This window comes from Pseudophryne corroboree, chromosome 9 (assembly GCF_028390025.1).
Source record: "Pseudophryne corroboree isolate aPseCor3 chromosome 9, aPseCor3.hap2, whole genome shotgun sequence".
Taxonomy (NCBI): Eukaryota; Metazoa; Chordata; class Amphibia; order Anura; family Myobatrachidae; genus Pseudophryne; species Pseudophryne corroboree.
Genome location: NC_086452.1, coordinates 111,313,694 through 111,330,351, shown reverse-complemented (window position 1 = coordinate 111,330,351; position 16,658 = coordinate 111,313,694). Strand labels below are relative to the sequence as shown.

Genomic DNA, 16,658 nt, shown 5'->3' with positions numbered 1-16,658 from the left:
GGTTCAAATTAAGATGAAGTCACTCAGAGCAGTGATAACGAACCAGGAAGAAGGGGACTATATAGTGTCCCGGGACATCAGGGATGCTTACCTCTATGTCCCAAATTTGCCCTTCTCACTAAGGGTACCTCAGGTTCGTGGTGCTGAACTGTCACTATCAGTTTCAGACGCTGCCGTTTGGATTGTCCACGGCACCCCGGGGTCTTTACCAAGGTAATGGCCGAATTGATGATTCTTCTTCGAAGAAAAGGCGTCTAAATTATCCCTTACTTGGACGATCTCCTGATAGGGGCATAGTCCAGGGAACAGTTGGAGGTCGGAGTAGCACTATCTCGGATACTGCTACAATCAGCACGGGTGGATTCTAAATATTCCAAAATCGCAGCTGATCCCGACGACACGTCTGCTGTGCCTAGGGATGATTCTGGACACAGTCCAGAAAAAGGTGTTTCTCCCGGAAGAGAAAGCCAGGGAGTTATCCGAGCAAGTCAGGAACCTCCTAAAAACAGTGCATCATTGCACAAGGGTCCTGGTAAAAATGGTGGCTTCCTACGAAGCAATTCCATTCGGCAGATTTCACGTAAGAACTTTTCAGTGGGATCTGCTGGACAAATGGTCCGGATCGCATCTTCAGATGCATCAGCGGATAACCCAATATCCAAGGACAAGGGTGTCTCTCCTGTGGTGGTTATAGAGTGCTCATCTTCTAGAGGGCCGCAGATTCGGCATTCAGGATTGGATGCTGGTAACCACGGAGCCCAGCCTGAGAGGCTGGGGAGCAGTCACACAAGGGAAAAATTTCCAGGGAGTGTGATCAAGTATGGAGACTTTTCTCCACATAAATATACTGGAGCTAAGGGTAAATTTATAATGCTCTAAGCTTAGCAAGACCTCTGCTTCAAGGTCAGCCGGTATTGATCCAGTGGGAAAAACATCACGGCAGTCGCCCACGTAAACAGACAGGGCGACACAAGAAGCAGGAGGGCAATGCCAGAAACTGCAAGGACTTTTCGCTGGGCGGAAAATCATGTGATAACACTGTCAGCAGTTTTTCATCCCGGGAATGGAAACTGGGAAGCAGACTTCCTCAGCACGACCTCCACCCGGGAGAGTGGAAACTTCATTGAGAAGTTTTTTCCACATGATTGTAAACCGTTGGAAAATACCAAAGGTGGACATGATGGCGTCCCGTCTGAACAAAAAACGGGACAGGTATTGCGCCAGGTCAAGAGACCCTCAGGCAATAGATGTGGACGTTCTGGTAACACCGTGGGTGTACCAGTCGGTGTATGTGTTCCCTCCTCTGCTTCTCATACCTAAGGTGCTGAGAATTATAAGACGTAGAGGAGTAAGAACTATACTCATGGCTCCGGATTGGCCAAGGAGGACTTGGTACCCGGAACTTCAAGAGATGCTTACAGAGGTCTTATGGCCTCTGCCGCTAAGAAGGGACTTGCTTCAGCAAGTACCATGTCTGTTCCAAGACTTACCGCAGCTGCGTTTGTCGGCATGGAGATGGAAAGCCGGATCCTAAGGGAAAAAAGGCATTCCGGAAGAGGTCATTCCTACCCTGGTCAAAGCCAGAAAGGAGGTGACCGCACAACATTATCACCACGTGTGGCGAAAATATGTTGCGTGGTGTGAGGCCAGGAAGGCCCCACAAAGAAATTTCAACTCGGTCGTTTCCTGCATTTCCTGCAAACAGGAGTGTCTATGGGCCTCAAATTGGGGTCCATTAAGGTTCAAATTCGGCCCTGTAAATTTTCTTCCAGAAAGAATTGGCTTCAGTTCCTGAAGTCCAGAAGTTTGTCAAGGGAGTATTGCATATACAAAACCCTTTTTTGTGCCTCCAGTGGCACTGTGGGATCTCAACGTAGTTCTGGGATTCCTCAAATCACATTGGTTTAAAACCAGTCAAATATGTGGATTTGAAGCATCTCACATAAAAAGTGACCATGCTCTTGGCCCTGGCCTGGACCAGGCGAGTGTCAAATTGGTGGTTTTTTTCTCAAAAAAGCCCATATCTGTTTGTCCATTCGGACAGGGCAGAGCTGCGGACTCGTCCCCAGTTCTCTCCCTAAGGTGGGTCAGTGTTTCACCTGAACCAGCTTATTGTGGTGCCTTGCACCTACTAGGGACTTGGAGGACTCCAAGTTGCTAGAAGTTGTCAGGGCCCTGAAAATATGTTCCAGGACAGCTGGAGTCAGAAAATCTGACTCGCTGTTTATACTGTATGCACCCAACAAGTTGGGTGCGCCTGCTTGTAAGCAGTCGATTGCTCGTTGGATTTGTAACACAATTCAACTTGCACATTCTGAGGCAGGCCTGCCACAGTCTAAATCGGTTAAGGCCCATTCCACAAGGAAGGTGGGCTCATCTTGGGCGGCTGCCCGAGAGGTCTCGGCATTACAACTCTGCCGAGCAGCTACGTGGTCAGGGGAGAACACGTTTGTAAATTTCTACAAATTTGATATCCTGGCAAAAGAGGACCTGGAGTTCTCTCATTCGGTGCTGCAGAGTCATCCGCACTCTCCCGCCCGTTTGGGAGCTTTGGTATAATCCCCATGGTCCTTTCAGGAACCCCAGCATCCACTAGGACGATAGAGAAAATAAGAATTTACTTACCGATAATTCTATTTCTCGGAGTCCGTAGTGGATGCTGGGCGCCCATCCCAAGTGCGGATTATCTGCAATACTTGTACATAGTTACAAAAATCGGGTTATTATTGTTGTGAGCCATCTTTTCAGAGGCTCCGCTGTTATCATACTGTTAACTGGGTTTAGATCACAAGTTGTACGGTGTGATTGGTGTGGCTGGTATGAGTCTTACCCGGGATTCAAAATTCCTCCCTTATTGTGTACGCTCGTCCGGGCACAGTACCTAACTGGCTTGGAGGAGGGTCATAGGGGGAGGAGCCAGTGCACACCACCTGATCCTAAAGCTTTACTTTTTTGTGCCCTGTCTCCTGCGGAGCCGCTATTCCCCATGGTCCTTTCAGGAACCCCAGCATCCACTACGGACTCCGAGAAATAGAATTATCGGTAAGTAAATTCTTATTTTTTTCATTATCAAAGTTTAAATCTATCACTAACGTGTGTTAAGGGTGTGGTACGTAGGGTCGACCTCACTTAAGTCGGCAGTGTCTAGGTCGACCACTATTGGTCGACAGTAAGTAGGTCGACATGGTTTCTAGGTCGACATAACAGGAGGTCGACATGAGTTTTTTTGGTGTCGTTTTCTCCGTACAGTGACGGGGAACCCCAATTAGTACACCCATGTCACCTGGCATGGCGAGCGCTCGGCACAGGTTACTGTTCCCAATTGTAGTCCACGTGGATCATAAAGTATGAAAAAGTTAAATAAAATAAAAAAAATAAAGATTTAAAAAAAAAAAAAAACTTGTGTCAACCTTTTGCCATGTTGACCTAGAAACCCTGTCGACCAATAGTGGTCAACCTAGACATTGTCGACCTAGAGACCGGATACCGTGGGTTACCGTGGGCTGTTCTCTCCATGTAGCCCTACCGATACCATTGGCTTTCTTGGAAAGCACCCCATGATTTATGTTTAGAATATGGAGATTCTGGATATACTGATCTGTCTATATAACCAGTAGCTGTGTACATCATATGCTGTATTAGGGTACAGATCCCCACTAGCTTTGTTTATCTCACGGACCTTATAGGGACACTATGTTTAATAGTTAACATTGAATTTTACTTACTCTTGTGTGCCTTTTTTACGAGGTACAGTCCAATCTAACAGCTTCATCATATTATGCAAAACAAATTGTCCCCCAGTGTTTGTGTTCTTGAAGACAACCCTAAATTAAAACTTTTCTGGTTATGGTTTTATCCTGAAACATATCCATCCCATGTAATATCCTAGTGGCAGAGACCAATATGGATGTGCTACAGTATATCACAGGCAGTTGGCTTTCCCTCTCTAGTCTAATGAAAACGGATGTCCATTTTTGTTAAATTTACTCCATTTTGTTAAATGAACTTCTAAGATTGCACAAGATGTTCAGTACTTTTGTATGGGCCTGTTTTAAATTATAATATAATGACGTTTTATCTTCAGATCTGGAACTGGAATATCTCCCCCTGGGTTTAAAACAAATAAACAGTTTTGTAAACACTTTGGCAATAGTCATCCTGCTGTCTCCTAATCCAAAGGAGACCGCACACTGTGAATACCTGCTCACACGGCTTTCCTCTTACTCCCCGCTGGCACCTAGGGTTTATTGCCACTAGAGTTCCTATAAACATATCTGTACAGATCTCTTTTTATTGCTCTGTGTATCTGTTCTTTATTGGTATGAATGCAAGACCAGCCTGCTTTCTTAGCCAAGGTAGTAAAGCATTCTTAGATGACACTGGCGTAATATCATTCTTAGATGACACATTCTTGGGTAAAATTGCGATAAGGTAATATATTATAGGGTATTTGGTGGCAATTCTCTGGAATCTCGTGATCTTCGGCTTTGCAGATATTTCCTCGTATCCCATAGAGAAAGCACTGCAGGAAGATCTGCGAGGTGGACTATATTATTAAGTGGTTATACTGTGTATAATGTACAATTGCCTGGTAGCTATCGCTCAGCACTGCTGTTTGCATACCTTCTTTACATGGAATTCTTTTTTTCATATGAATGTGAGATAAAATTATTTTTGAGCTGGGTACACACCTTCCTATGGTGCAATATGTAACAATTTATCTCTGTGCCGTACATATTATATGAAGCACAACGACGCAATGTATGTATATTGTTACATGCTGCATGTAACTGCACCGCATCGGCCTTGGAATTGTCCCATTGGGCGTGCAGCACATCAAGTGGGGCGATTAAGTGAACAACGGATTGGGGGTACACACAATATGATGTGTACGATATATAGTGTTGATTTGCATTGGAACGATATATTGGATGATAGATCATATAGGATGAGATTCAGTGTTTTTTTCGCCAGTAGATGGTGGCCAACGGAGCTATTCAATTGTTTCCCTGTTTGGCCGCGACCAGCTACCTGGGCCTACATTTCACCTTGCATATACTGTAGATATGAACCAGAGTTTTCTGCTTTCTATACAATGCAAATATTCAAAGCTCATTTGCAAACAGACTTGGTAACATAGGTCCGTGACGCGTTTCCACAGATTCCCCCCATTATGCAACTCTCACCAGTACATACCGTGCACAGCTATAATTGTGTTCCCATCTTACCATCTCTGTACAGGCTCGCTCAGCACCCAGTGTGACAACTATGGACGCTGCAGCTGTAAGCCCGGCGTGATGGGTGAAAAGTGTGACCGATGTCAGCCCGGTTTCCATTCTCTTACTGAGGCCGGCTGCAGGTAAGTGACCAGAGAGAGCCAGATGTATTCCATAGACGTAGCAGCACCAGTCATTATAAATCCATGCAGAGTGGGTGCGTGTTCTCCTGGGTGTTAAACAGTATCTTCCCTCATCAGACCCTGCGCTTGTAATGCTGCCGGCAGCACGGATGAATGTAATGTGGAGACCGGACGCTGCAGCTGTAAAGACAACGTTGAGGGCTTCAACTGTGAAAGGTAACTGTGCCGCATAGAATCATTGTAATTGAGGGTGTAGTGTAAGTGATGCAGGGTCATCCCTTGCTTTTGAAATTAATACTGTTGTCCTTTTCCAGACTGTACAAGAACACTAATTGGGGGTGGTTCAGTTAGTACCACAGGGTTTATAGCTTCTGGAGCTATTCAGTTACTCCTGCGGTAAGCTAAAGACCGGCGGATTTCTGCTCACATTCTCCTGAGAGTGCAAGCAGAAATCCGCATGCGTTAGTTCCTGGGGGCTAGTCGCGTGGTACCACGCCCAGCACTTAATTCGGGAGATGCAATTTACTGCAATTAAGCCCTGGACATTAGTCATGGTAAAGTGCCGGACATGATGCTGTCAGCTGAATAACTCTGGGCATTTGGCGCTACATTCACGCAGTGCTAATTGAATAGCCTCCATTGTTTATCCGGGGTCAAAAGTACACTCTTCATAAGAGGGAAACTAGAACTAATATACAGATCACCGTTAACTGCTGATCATGACAGTCACAAAAGTCTGTTTTATCTGCCTGCCGCTCACATGCATTACTATACTAGAGTATTCTGCAGTACGCGAAGACTGATGAAGAGCACATCAGTCACTGAGTTAGATTTAAATCCTAACAGTCCATAGATTGTAAGCTTGCGAGCAGGGCCCTCCTACCTCTGACTGTTTGATTTTACCCAGTTTTGTCTTCTAATTGTGTCCAGTTGTAAAGCGCAACGGAATTTGCTGCGCTCTATAAGAAACTATAAATAAATAACAGTGGGGGGGGAGGTTGTTTATAATTGTTGAATTCTTTTGTAAGAGAAGTCAGTAAGCTTTAGGAATGTTTAAATAGCCGCTAAATGCAATCACCACTGTAAGAGGGGTTGTTAGGTCTGAGATTTTTATGCCAGTGCTTTACCTACTACTTATTTACACTGACTCTGTTGGGAGAATCAGAAGACCTCATGTAATGGAGTTTCATTGCACAATGTGTTTCTTGTTATATACCCTCCTCTCCAATACATGTGAAACATTCTGATTTTTTATTTATTATTTAATTTTAGGTGTAAACCTGGGTTTTTTCACATGGACACAGCAAATCCCCGTGGCTGCACCCCCTGCTTCTGTTATGGTCACTCTTCAGTCTGCAGCAGCGCAGAAGGTTTTACAGTCGCCAGCATCATCTCCACATTTGAGACTGGTAATTATCCTCTACATGTGCAAATTCTGTCACCTTGTGCCATGTTCTAAAATAAGCGGAACATTCATGAACCTCCTGTGATACGCCTGGCTCCTGTTTCATAGTAATAAGTGTCACATCCTATCTGGTTCTTGCCCTGTAAGTTTGTCCCCACTCACCACCAGTTTTTTGTTTTTTTAAGGTGCTATCACAGCAGACTTCTCTATCAAGCTGGTATTGAAGCCGATGTCTGTCCTTGATTAATGAGTTTGTTCCTGATTATGTATTGGTATAATTGTATGTGTTATCTCTTTCAGGAACGGACGGCTGGTTGGCACAGCAGAGGGATGGTGCAGAGTACCCCCTAACCTGGATTTCTGAGACTACCTCATTGTCTGTTGCCTCAGAAAGCTACTTCCCAATCTATTTCATTGCACCTGGTAAGTGGTGGTTTAGTTTTCACTGTCCGTGAAGAACAAATTGTGTTTGTTCCCATATACAACGGATGAGCTTTTGTACTGCAGATTATCACACGCGTCTAACTTTGTTATAGTACAAACATTTCCAGAGTGGTGGATGGAAAAGCAGAGTATGTTCTGCAGGAAATTAATAAATGTGCTGCTATCACGATCATCTTCTGAACTCTAGAATGTTATTGGCATCTGGCAGACAAATTATTATATTAAGTGAAGGAAAAGCTGTTTTTATATCGGGAAGTGGTTTATTTTAGAACTGCGGTTTTCAGGAGGTTACTTAGTCAATGTCATTGCTCCACATCTTCTGTTAACCGCTTTGACATCTAGTGGTCAGTAATGGCATAGCACTTTATACAGTGTTCTATAAAGCAGTACATACTGTAAGTAATTGCCACTGACTTTACAATTAGTGGCAACTGCACTATTTAATGGGCTGAGGCAATCATTGACAATGCAACCTGCTACTTCAAGTTCCCCATAGGTGTCATTAGACATTTAATCTCAAACATCACTCCCCACAGGTACCACAAAAGCAGAAGAGACTTATTCCATCCCACAAAGCCTCTCTAATGGCTAATTCTTCTACTGCTAATGGCATTTTTTTCTCCAACACAAAGGGAACTGTTATGTCGGAAAGAACTGACCAATCAGTGCTCTTGAAACACATCAGGCACTATAGAGGGAATTCAATTGTCGGCGAAGATGCGAATTGCCATTGCTGCGGAATTTAATTGCCAGCATCCCTTCTTACACCCTTTGCCTGGGTGATTTGGTCCCTGATTCACCCAAGAGTGCTTGCTACCCTATGGGGTAGCGAACCCTTTTTTTCAGCGAGAACCTGCAGCTGTACAGTTTCGGCCATGTCAAAGGGTTCACCCGGTAATTGAATTCCTTCCAATGTGCGAAAATCATTGAATTTCAAAATATTACCCATTAGCGAATGACTGGGCACAGAAGGGTGGTGGTGAGCATCTCCAGAGGTTGTAGGCATTGAGCCACTGATACTGTGATGATTGGAGGAAGTCTCAATGGTACTTGAAAATAATTGTGGGGCTGGACATTCTCTTTAGGGTTTTACACAGAAAAGAGTTGGACATTTGGAGTTCACCTCATCTTTTGTCTTGATCTTCATTCTCCTCTTGCAGCCAAATTCCTTGGTAAACAGGGTCTAAGTTATGGTCAGAACTTGACGTTTACTTTCCGCGTGGAGCGGCGAGACACGCGACTTTCAGCAGAAGACCTTGTGCTGGAGGGTGCCGGGCTCAGAGTGTCCGTGCCTCTGATCGCTCAAGGGAACTCTTATCCCAGTGAGAACTCCCTGCAGTATGTTTTCAGGTAAATAAGACTCAGTCCGTGCCCTTTGATGGATGTGGAGAGAATTGCAGCACTTAAATATTCTGATATACGACATGCTAGTGTTTATACTTCTGTGACAATGTTTACTAGCTAAGAGTGTATTAACACATTCCTTTCTAGAGGTCTGGAGCATGCAGGATGAGCAGTGCACATGTGGTCTCCAGCAGACAGGGGGATGAGGAGCTGAGAGACGCATGGGTTATGTTCTCTGCCAACCTCTAGGATGGATGGGGCTTTTACCTTCTGGCGCCTCTTGCAGCGCAATAGAATAATGTAAGGAATTTGCAGCATCGCCACCTGTATGGGCGTGATGACAGCAGATCTGGGGGAAGGAAAGGGTTACTAGTTCATAGATCACAATCATTTATGGCTACTCCCAGAATCCATCACTAATCCCCTGACCTTTGATTTCTATAAATACCCCTACAATATGCACATGTTCCCACCGCCCTCCATTCTCCTTGATATGGGGCACCTGGAAATGGTTTACTGAGTGAACGTTTCAGCTTGCACATACACATATTTTAGTAGGCTCCTTTCATGCAGCTCTCACGAACTGAGAAATCTCCCTTATGATCCTCGTCTTATTGGTAGAGATGTCAGTGGCTTAAAACTGGTGCACCGAGGATCAGGGTTTGATGTCTTCCCACCAGCTTGACTAGTCACCCATAATATAACCTCTTGTGCAGCTGCTCAGCTGTCACCATGTGATCTAATTCTCCTCCGTAGAGGCATTCTGGGGTCTTCTAGAGAGACAAAGGGCCCCTGAAGATGTTATGTTGCCCACTACTACCATGCTCAATATGTTATCTTAGGTGTAAATAAAAATAACGGGTTCCTCACAGAAACTAAAAATGAAAAGTGGGGATGTTGCCCATAGCAACCATCAGATTCTGTCTGTCATTTCTCTATCGCATCCTTGAAAATGATAGACAAAATCTGATTGGTTTCTATGGGCAACATCACTTTTACTTTTTAGAATCTTTAGTAAATTTACCCCGAAGTGTCCTGCTGATTTATACTGTGGAGTAGATAATATTGTACAACACTCTTATTTGAATGTTTTTTGTTTTGTTTTTTGGGGGGGATTATAAGTAGTTGCCTTATCGCGCACTGGCTTTTCATGTGATGTTGGCATAGTCATAGACAGTAGATTGTCTTGGCTTTGACTGTAAATGTAATTTCTTAGAAGAGTACACAGCCATTTATTTTGCTCTGACCTAATGAAGTATGTGGCTTGTGCTAGGCAAACTGTCTCATAGATCGACTCCTAAGGGCATATTCAATTAGGCGTGGGGTAAAGCTCCAGGTTTTACACCCAGAGCTATTCAATTACTCTGCATTTTTCCCCACGGCTAATTGGATATGCCCCTTAGATGGAGGCTAACCTTACACAGTTTAATGGTTTTGTTTGTGAGTGAACATCTGATTCTGGTTAAAAGACTCTGCACATAATTTTTTAAACATAAATCAAATTTGAAATCTGCTTGTTTACTGAATGGAGGGTTCCAAGATGTTACATTAGTGGGGAGATGCAGGGATGTGTAGTGTTTCTGTGAGAACAGCACAAACCAGGACACTCTGCTTTATTTATAGACCGTGAGATTAACAACCGGGAATTCCATGTATAATGCACAAGAGATAATATATGTAGAACATATCTCTATGAACAATGAGTTTTGAATTATGTTGTGTGTTGGAGAAGTAAATTACCTTTTACTATGTCCTATTCAGGCTACATGAGGCTACAGATTATCCGTGGAGGCCATCTGTCTCGCCATTTGAATTCCAGAAAATGCTCCAGAATCTTACTACCATCAAAATCCGAGGAACATACAGTGAAAGAAGTATGTGGGGGGGGGGGTTTATAATAAGTCATTATACAGTAATTAGGAGCAGTGTGGGTTTGAGATGTGTTATTAAGGATCATTGGGGCGTGATTCTGGAAGTGATGTTGGCGGTCGGTGACTGACGCATCACTCCAAGAGATCACAATGCATCCCCACGACAGCAGACACAGCGGGCAGCGCATTGCATGTAATGCGACCTGGCCATGTAATGTACTCCTGGCTCCGATCGTATCACAAGGCAAGTGGTTAAATTATTTGCACAAGTATCAATTCACTGGACTGATTGCCATCTGTCTGATATGGGAATGGTCCCTAAAAATATATAACTGGTATAAAAAAAACAGTGGTAGCTCTGCATTCCCTAGCAATAGGCGCCATGTACTTATCTGCGTATAAATGATAGATAATTGCCAGTTACAAGACCAGAACAAGCTGAGGTTTCATGGAATTAAACGGAACACTATTATTGTCTACATAGAAGTATTGCTTGTGGAGCTTCCAGCGTATGCAGCAAAGTTTCTCTTTTGAGACCAGCTTCCAATTTTCGTTCATCTACTTATGTATTATACATCCTGTAGTAGAACGGACAGCCGTGCAAACTGGATTTCAAATACACTAGAAGAGGAGTAGGCAACCTCCTGGTCTCCAGCTTATGTGGGCCTTTATAAGGCTTGCCAAGCATGCTGGGAGTTGTTAATCTTGAACAGCTGGGAGCTCCAGAGTGCGCATCTTAATTTGCCCTTTTCTTTCATGGCTGAGACACTTTATTGTGCATTAGATGCGTCAACATTTTATTTTGATCTATGCCTACTACAGGATTAAGTAACCAAGTTTCTCTGTGCAGGTGCTGGATTTCTGGAGGAGGTTCGGTTAGTGACTGCACAGCCTGGTGCTGGTGACCCTGCACCATGGGTGGAGGTTTGCAGCTGTCCTGTAGGGTATATCGGGCAATTCTGTGAGAGCTGTGCACCTGGTTACCGGAGAGAGAACCCCAACCTTGGGCCTTACAGCCCCTGTGTGCTTTGCACTTGCAATGGACACAGTGACGCATGTGACTCCGAGTCAGGTGAGTGCAAGAACAGCTGCTCATTTTCAGAGAAGAGGAGGGGGTGGACTTGGGGAGAGTAGCAATGTTTTATTATCCGAATATGCTCCACGGTTTTCTGTGTGTGGGTGGGGGGATTCTTGATATAATTTAAGTCTTTGTTGCAGTATTCTACGTATTTGAGATGTTTGTAGGATAGATATTGCATAGTACATCAGTGTTGTCGGTGAAGCATTGGTCTATAAGAATTGTAACTAGAATACTGTTACTCACGTCTGGGCTTTCCTTTATGCAGGTGTGTGCAACTGCCAGCATAACACTGCAGGTCCTCACTGCGAGCGGTGCAGCGAGGGCTTCTATGGAGACAGCAGCGCCGGTACCAGCTCCGATTGCCAGCCATGTCCGTGCCCTGGCGGATCCAGCTGTGCAGTTGTACCTCGCACTAAGGAGGTGGTGTGCACCAACTGCCCATTGGGGACTACAGGTGAGAACTGTCTCCAGCGTGTCTGCTTGTGTGCCTAGCGAAATACCGCTCTTTCATCTCATCACTTACACTTAAATGGCCATTCACTCTAATTAAATTAGAAGGAACAAAATTGTATAAAAAATAGTTTTCCCTTAAAGTAAAAGTCATGTAGTGACCTGTTGTTGTAGTTCAGTGACTGTCCAGTTCTGCTCAGGTAGATCATGAGCCGTGTGTATATCAGCATGGCAGCACACACAAAAATTGCTGCTGTTGTATGCAGATCTCCAAATGATGGGGCAGATGTATTAAGCCTGGAGAAGTGATAAAGGAGTGATAAGTAGAAGGTGATAACATATCAGCCAATCAGCTCCTAACTGTCATTTTTCAAACCCGTAATGATTTGGCTGCTGCGTTATCACCTTCCACTTATCACTTCTTTATCACTTCTCCAGGCTTAATACATCTGCCCCAATGAAAGAAAATACAATAAAGTATAACCTAATCTTATGTTTGCACTGGGAACGGCTGTTCCTTGGACAACAATGATGTAAAATGCCTTAAGGCATCTCATTGTTTACTACAGCACTACTACTTTCTTAATACAAGTCATATTTTGCCTTTGTAACCCTTTGTGCTGGACTTCTGTTTTGGTTTTTTGTCGTTCACCTTTCGATAACAAATGCGCCCGGTGTGGGGGCGGAGATCATTTACTTGCAGTCTCCTTTTATCATTTCAATGCCGTTTTTTTGTTTCTTAGGAAAAAGGTGTGAGCTTTGTGATGATGGTTATTTTGGTGACCCCCTGGGTCAAAATGGAGCACCTCGCCCCTGCCGTGCCTGCGAATGCAACAACAACATTGATCCAAACGCCGTGGGAAACTGCGATCGCCTGACTGGAGAGTGTCTGAAATGTATCTACAACACTGCTGGGTTCTACTGTGATCGCTGCAGGGATGGCTTCTTTGGAAGTCCCCTGGGAGCAACTCCGGACCTCAAATGCAAAGGTGTGCCGTTTTATCATTCATCTGGGCTAGACGGCATGGGCGATTTTAAGCTGTGAGGCTAGTTGCACTCAACAGCCAATCCCAATCCCTTGGGACAGTGGTTCTCAAACTGTGTGCCGTGGCACCCTGGGGTGCTGAGGGACACTTGCAGGGCTGCCCCAGGTTGGTGGTTCAGGACCAATTCAAACTATTTATGGTCAATGTAATAGGCAAAACTAGTGCTTGTGGCTGCCAATCATAAAATATGTGGACAAACAGAAACAAATTCTGTCATTTACCACATAATTGAACTTAAGTATGACATATAAACACAATGTACTTAATTTAAAATATATATATATATATATATATATATATAACAAAAAGTACAGCACTCACCAAAATAAGCTCAATTATCCTCACAACATCTCTGGATAAATGAATAAACGATGGGGGTTTAGTTAGTGAATTGGCCAATGCACGGAAGCCTGCATACCGCTCCACGGTACCCCCACCTTCATGCAGGTCCTACACTATCACCAAATCATCTAAATTAAAACCTGGCAACTGTATCTCATAATATAACTGCAAAAATGCCCACTTGGTGTAAGGTATACCTGCCATGAACTGCATGGCTTTTAAAGGTAGACTAGTCACCTGACACTGGCTAATCATTTACTAAAGGGCAGCTGACAAAGTTGCCAGGTTTTAATTTAGATGATTTGGTGATAGTGTAGGACCTGCATGAAGGTGGGGTACCGTGGAGCGGTATGCAGGCTTCCGTGCATTGGCCAATTCACTAACTAAACCCCCATCGTTTATTAATTTATCCAGAGATGTTGTGAGGATAATTGAGCTTATTTTGGTGAGTGCTGTACTTTTTGTTTCTATATTTTTGAGTAGGTGGCCATGGGCTACATGCACCCCACCCTATTAGTGGCGAGTGCGGATACTGCACCCCACTTCTGGGGTGGCGAGTGCTGTGGTTTTATTTATATATATATATATATATATATATATATATATATATATATATATTTATATATATTTATTTATATATATATTTATATATAATTTTTTATTTTTATTTTTTCAAAATTTCTCAATAAGACGCTTTTGGCCTGAGGGTCCCGTGAAAACATTCTGATACTCTTGGGTGCCGTGATTCAAAAAAGTTTGGGAACCACTGCCTTGGGGATTAATCTACTTGCAGGCGCTTTTTATTATGTACAGGTAGTTACAATGTTTAATCACTGAGGTACAATAGTTGCAAAATATTTTTTATTATCGATAAATGTAATTGGCAAGAGCATTGGGTATACTTGCAAAGCCATGTGTACAGAGAAGTGACCGGTTACTGTCTCCTTCCAGCATGCAGCTGTAACTCCTATGGCACAGTGAATAGTCAGAGCAGCTGTAACCAGGTGACAGGCCAGTGCGAGTGTCTTCCTCATGTCACGGAGAGAGACTGTTCAGCCTGTGAGCCGGGATTCTACAACCTGCAAAGCGGACTTGGCTGTGAGAGGTCCGAGCTCCTCATTTCTTATATTACTTCTCTTTAAAATGCTGTTTTTCGAGTGTTTACAGAATCCCTCCTCCCCTCCTGCATTGTTTAGAAGTTTGTTAGTTGTTATTATTGAATAGTGTCACCCACTACCTGGCTGTTCCTCCAATCTGGCTCTGGATACTATGTTGTAATAGGTACTAGCGTTTGCCCGCGTCTTTACTCGCATAGATATTTGTTATTGTTCAACAGAACTAATTTTACAAAGACGGTAGTCCGGAGGTGAGGGCTGCAGATAGTATTAACCACCCTTCCTCTAGTGCCAAACCCTAACTTACCTTCAGGATGGCGGCGGTCAGGGTTCCAGCGCTGGTATTCTGAGTGCTATCAGGATTCCAGCATCTGTGACATGACCACTGGCATCCTGCCTGCCGGGATGTTTAACGTATCCCATATTTTTATTGTAGAGATTGATCACAAAATGTCTTTGTAAACCATATATGCAGTTTCTCTAACGTCCTAGTGGATGCTGGGGACTCCGTAAGGACCATGGGGAATAGACGGGCTCCGCAGGAGACAGGGCACTTTAAGAAATAATTTGGATACTGGTGTGCTCTGGCTCCTCCCTCTATGTCCCTCCTCCAGACCTCAGTTTGAATCTGTGCCCGGACGAGCTGGGTGCTACTTAAGAAAGTATTTTGTTAGGTTTTTTATTTTCAGAGAGATCTGCTGGCAACAGACTTTCTGCTACGTGGGACTGAGGGGAGAGAAGCAGCCCTACTCACTGAAGATAGGTCCTGCTTCTTAGGCTACTGGACACCATTAGCTCCAGAGGGATCGTACACAGGATCGCACCCTTGGTCGTCCGATCCCGGAGCCGCGCCGCCCCCCCCCCCCCACCACCCCCCCCTCGCAGAGCCAGAAGACAGAAGCCGGCAGACAGAAGCAAGAAGACTTCGAAATCGGCGGCAGAAGACTCCAGTCTTCATATGAGGTAGCTCCCACACTAAACCCACACACTCCGGTCACTGTAGGGTGCAGGGCGCCCTGGGCAGCAATTAGAGACCTCTTTGGCAAAAGTTTGCATAATATACAGTTGGGCACTGTATATATGTATGAGCCCCCGCCAAAATTGTACATGAAAGCGGGACAGAAGCCCGCCATCGAGGGGGCGGGGCTTCTTCCTCAGCACTCACCAGCGCCATGTTTTTTCTCCACAGCACCGCTGAGAGGAAGCTCCCCAGTCTCTCCCCTGCAGTTACACGGTAGAAGAGGGTAAAAAGAGAGGGGGGGCAATATAAACAGCAGCTACTGGGTTAACATTAAGTTACTGTGTTATTCCTGGGTTAATAGCGCTGGGGTGTGTGCTGGCATACTCTCTCTCTGTCTCTCCAAAGGGCCTTATGGGGGAATTGTCTTCAGATGAGCATTCCCTGAGTGTGTGGTGTCGGTACGTGTGTGTCGACATGTCTGAGGTAAAAGGCTCCCCTAAGGAGGAGATGGAGCAAATGTGTATGTGAGGGTGTCTCCGTCGACAACGCCGACACCTGTTTGGATATGTGTAATTAAGTGCTAAGGTGAATTTATTGCACAAAAGATTAGAGAACAGACAGGAAATCTACCCATGTCTGTCCCTATGTCGCAGAGACCTTTAGAGTCTCTCAATGCTCACTATCCAAAATAATAGACACTGATATCGACACGGAGTTTGACTCCAGTGTCGACTACGATAATGCAAAGTTACAGCCAAAAGGGCAGAAAAGTATTCAATATATGATTATTGTAATAAAAGATGATTTGCATATCACTGATGACTCATCTGTCCCTGACACAAGGGTACACATGTTTAAGGGGAAGAAAGCTGAGGTAAATGTCCCTCCTCTCATGAAGAAAAAGAGCGGGAATCTCCAGACAAGAGACTGCAGTTTCCCACAAAGAATTCTCAGGCAGTATCCTTTCCCCACTAGGGCCAGGATATGATGGGAATCTTCCCCTAGGGTGTCACGTTTGCCCAAAAGGTAGCCCTGACGTAACAGCTATTCTCAGGGATCCTGCAGATAGCGTGCACATTCTGGTACACTACTCAGACCGGCGATTGTGTCGGCATGGGTTTATAGCGCTGTGGCAGCGTGGACAGGTACCTTATCAGCAGAGATTGAGACCCTAGTATGTATATAGATATATATATGTATATATAGAGATATATATATATATATATATATATATATATAT

The 16,658-nt window shown here is 44.3% G+C and overlaps 1 protein-coding gene across 1 annotated transcript in view; it reads left to right on the top strand.

Annotated features, from left to right (window-relative positions):
- The window catches only part of LAMC1 (laminin subunit gamma 1), a 198,625-nt gene that overhangs the window by 124,827 nt on the left and 57,140 nt on the right, over positions 1-16,658 (top strand). Inside the window, exons 6-15 of the mRNA XM_063939765.1 lie at positions 5,242-5,359; positions 5,477-5,575; positions 6,632-6,768; positions 7,065-7,187; positions 8,369-8,558; positions 10,314-10,426; positions 11,274-11,495; positions 11,770-11,958; positions 12,698-12,943; positions 14,294-14,447. Of these exons, the coding sequence (XP_063795835.1) occupies positions 5,242-5,359; positions 5,477-5,575; positions 6,632-6,768; positions 7,065-7,187; positions 8,369-8,558; positions 10,314-10,426; positions 11,274-11,495; positions 11,770-11,958; positions 12,698-12,943; positions 14,294-14,447 (1,591 nt within the window). The remainder of the gene's footprint in view (positions 1-5,241; positions 5,360-5,476; positions 5,576-6,631; positions 6,769-7,064; positions 7,188-8,368; positions 8,559-10,313; positions 10,427-11,273; positions 11,496-11,769; positions 11,959-12,697; positions 12,944-14,293; positions 14,448-16,658) is intronic.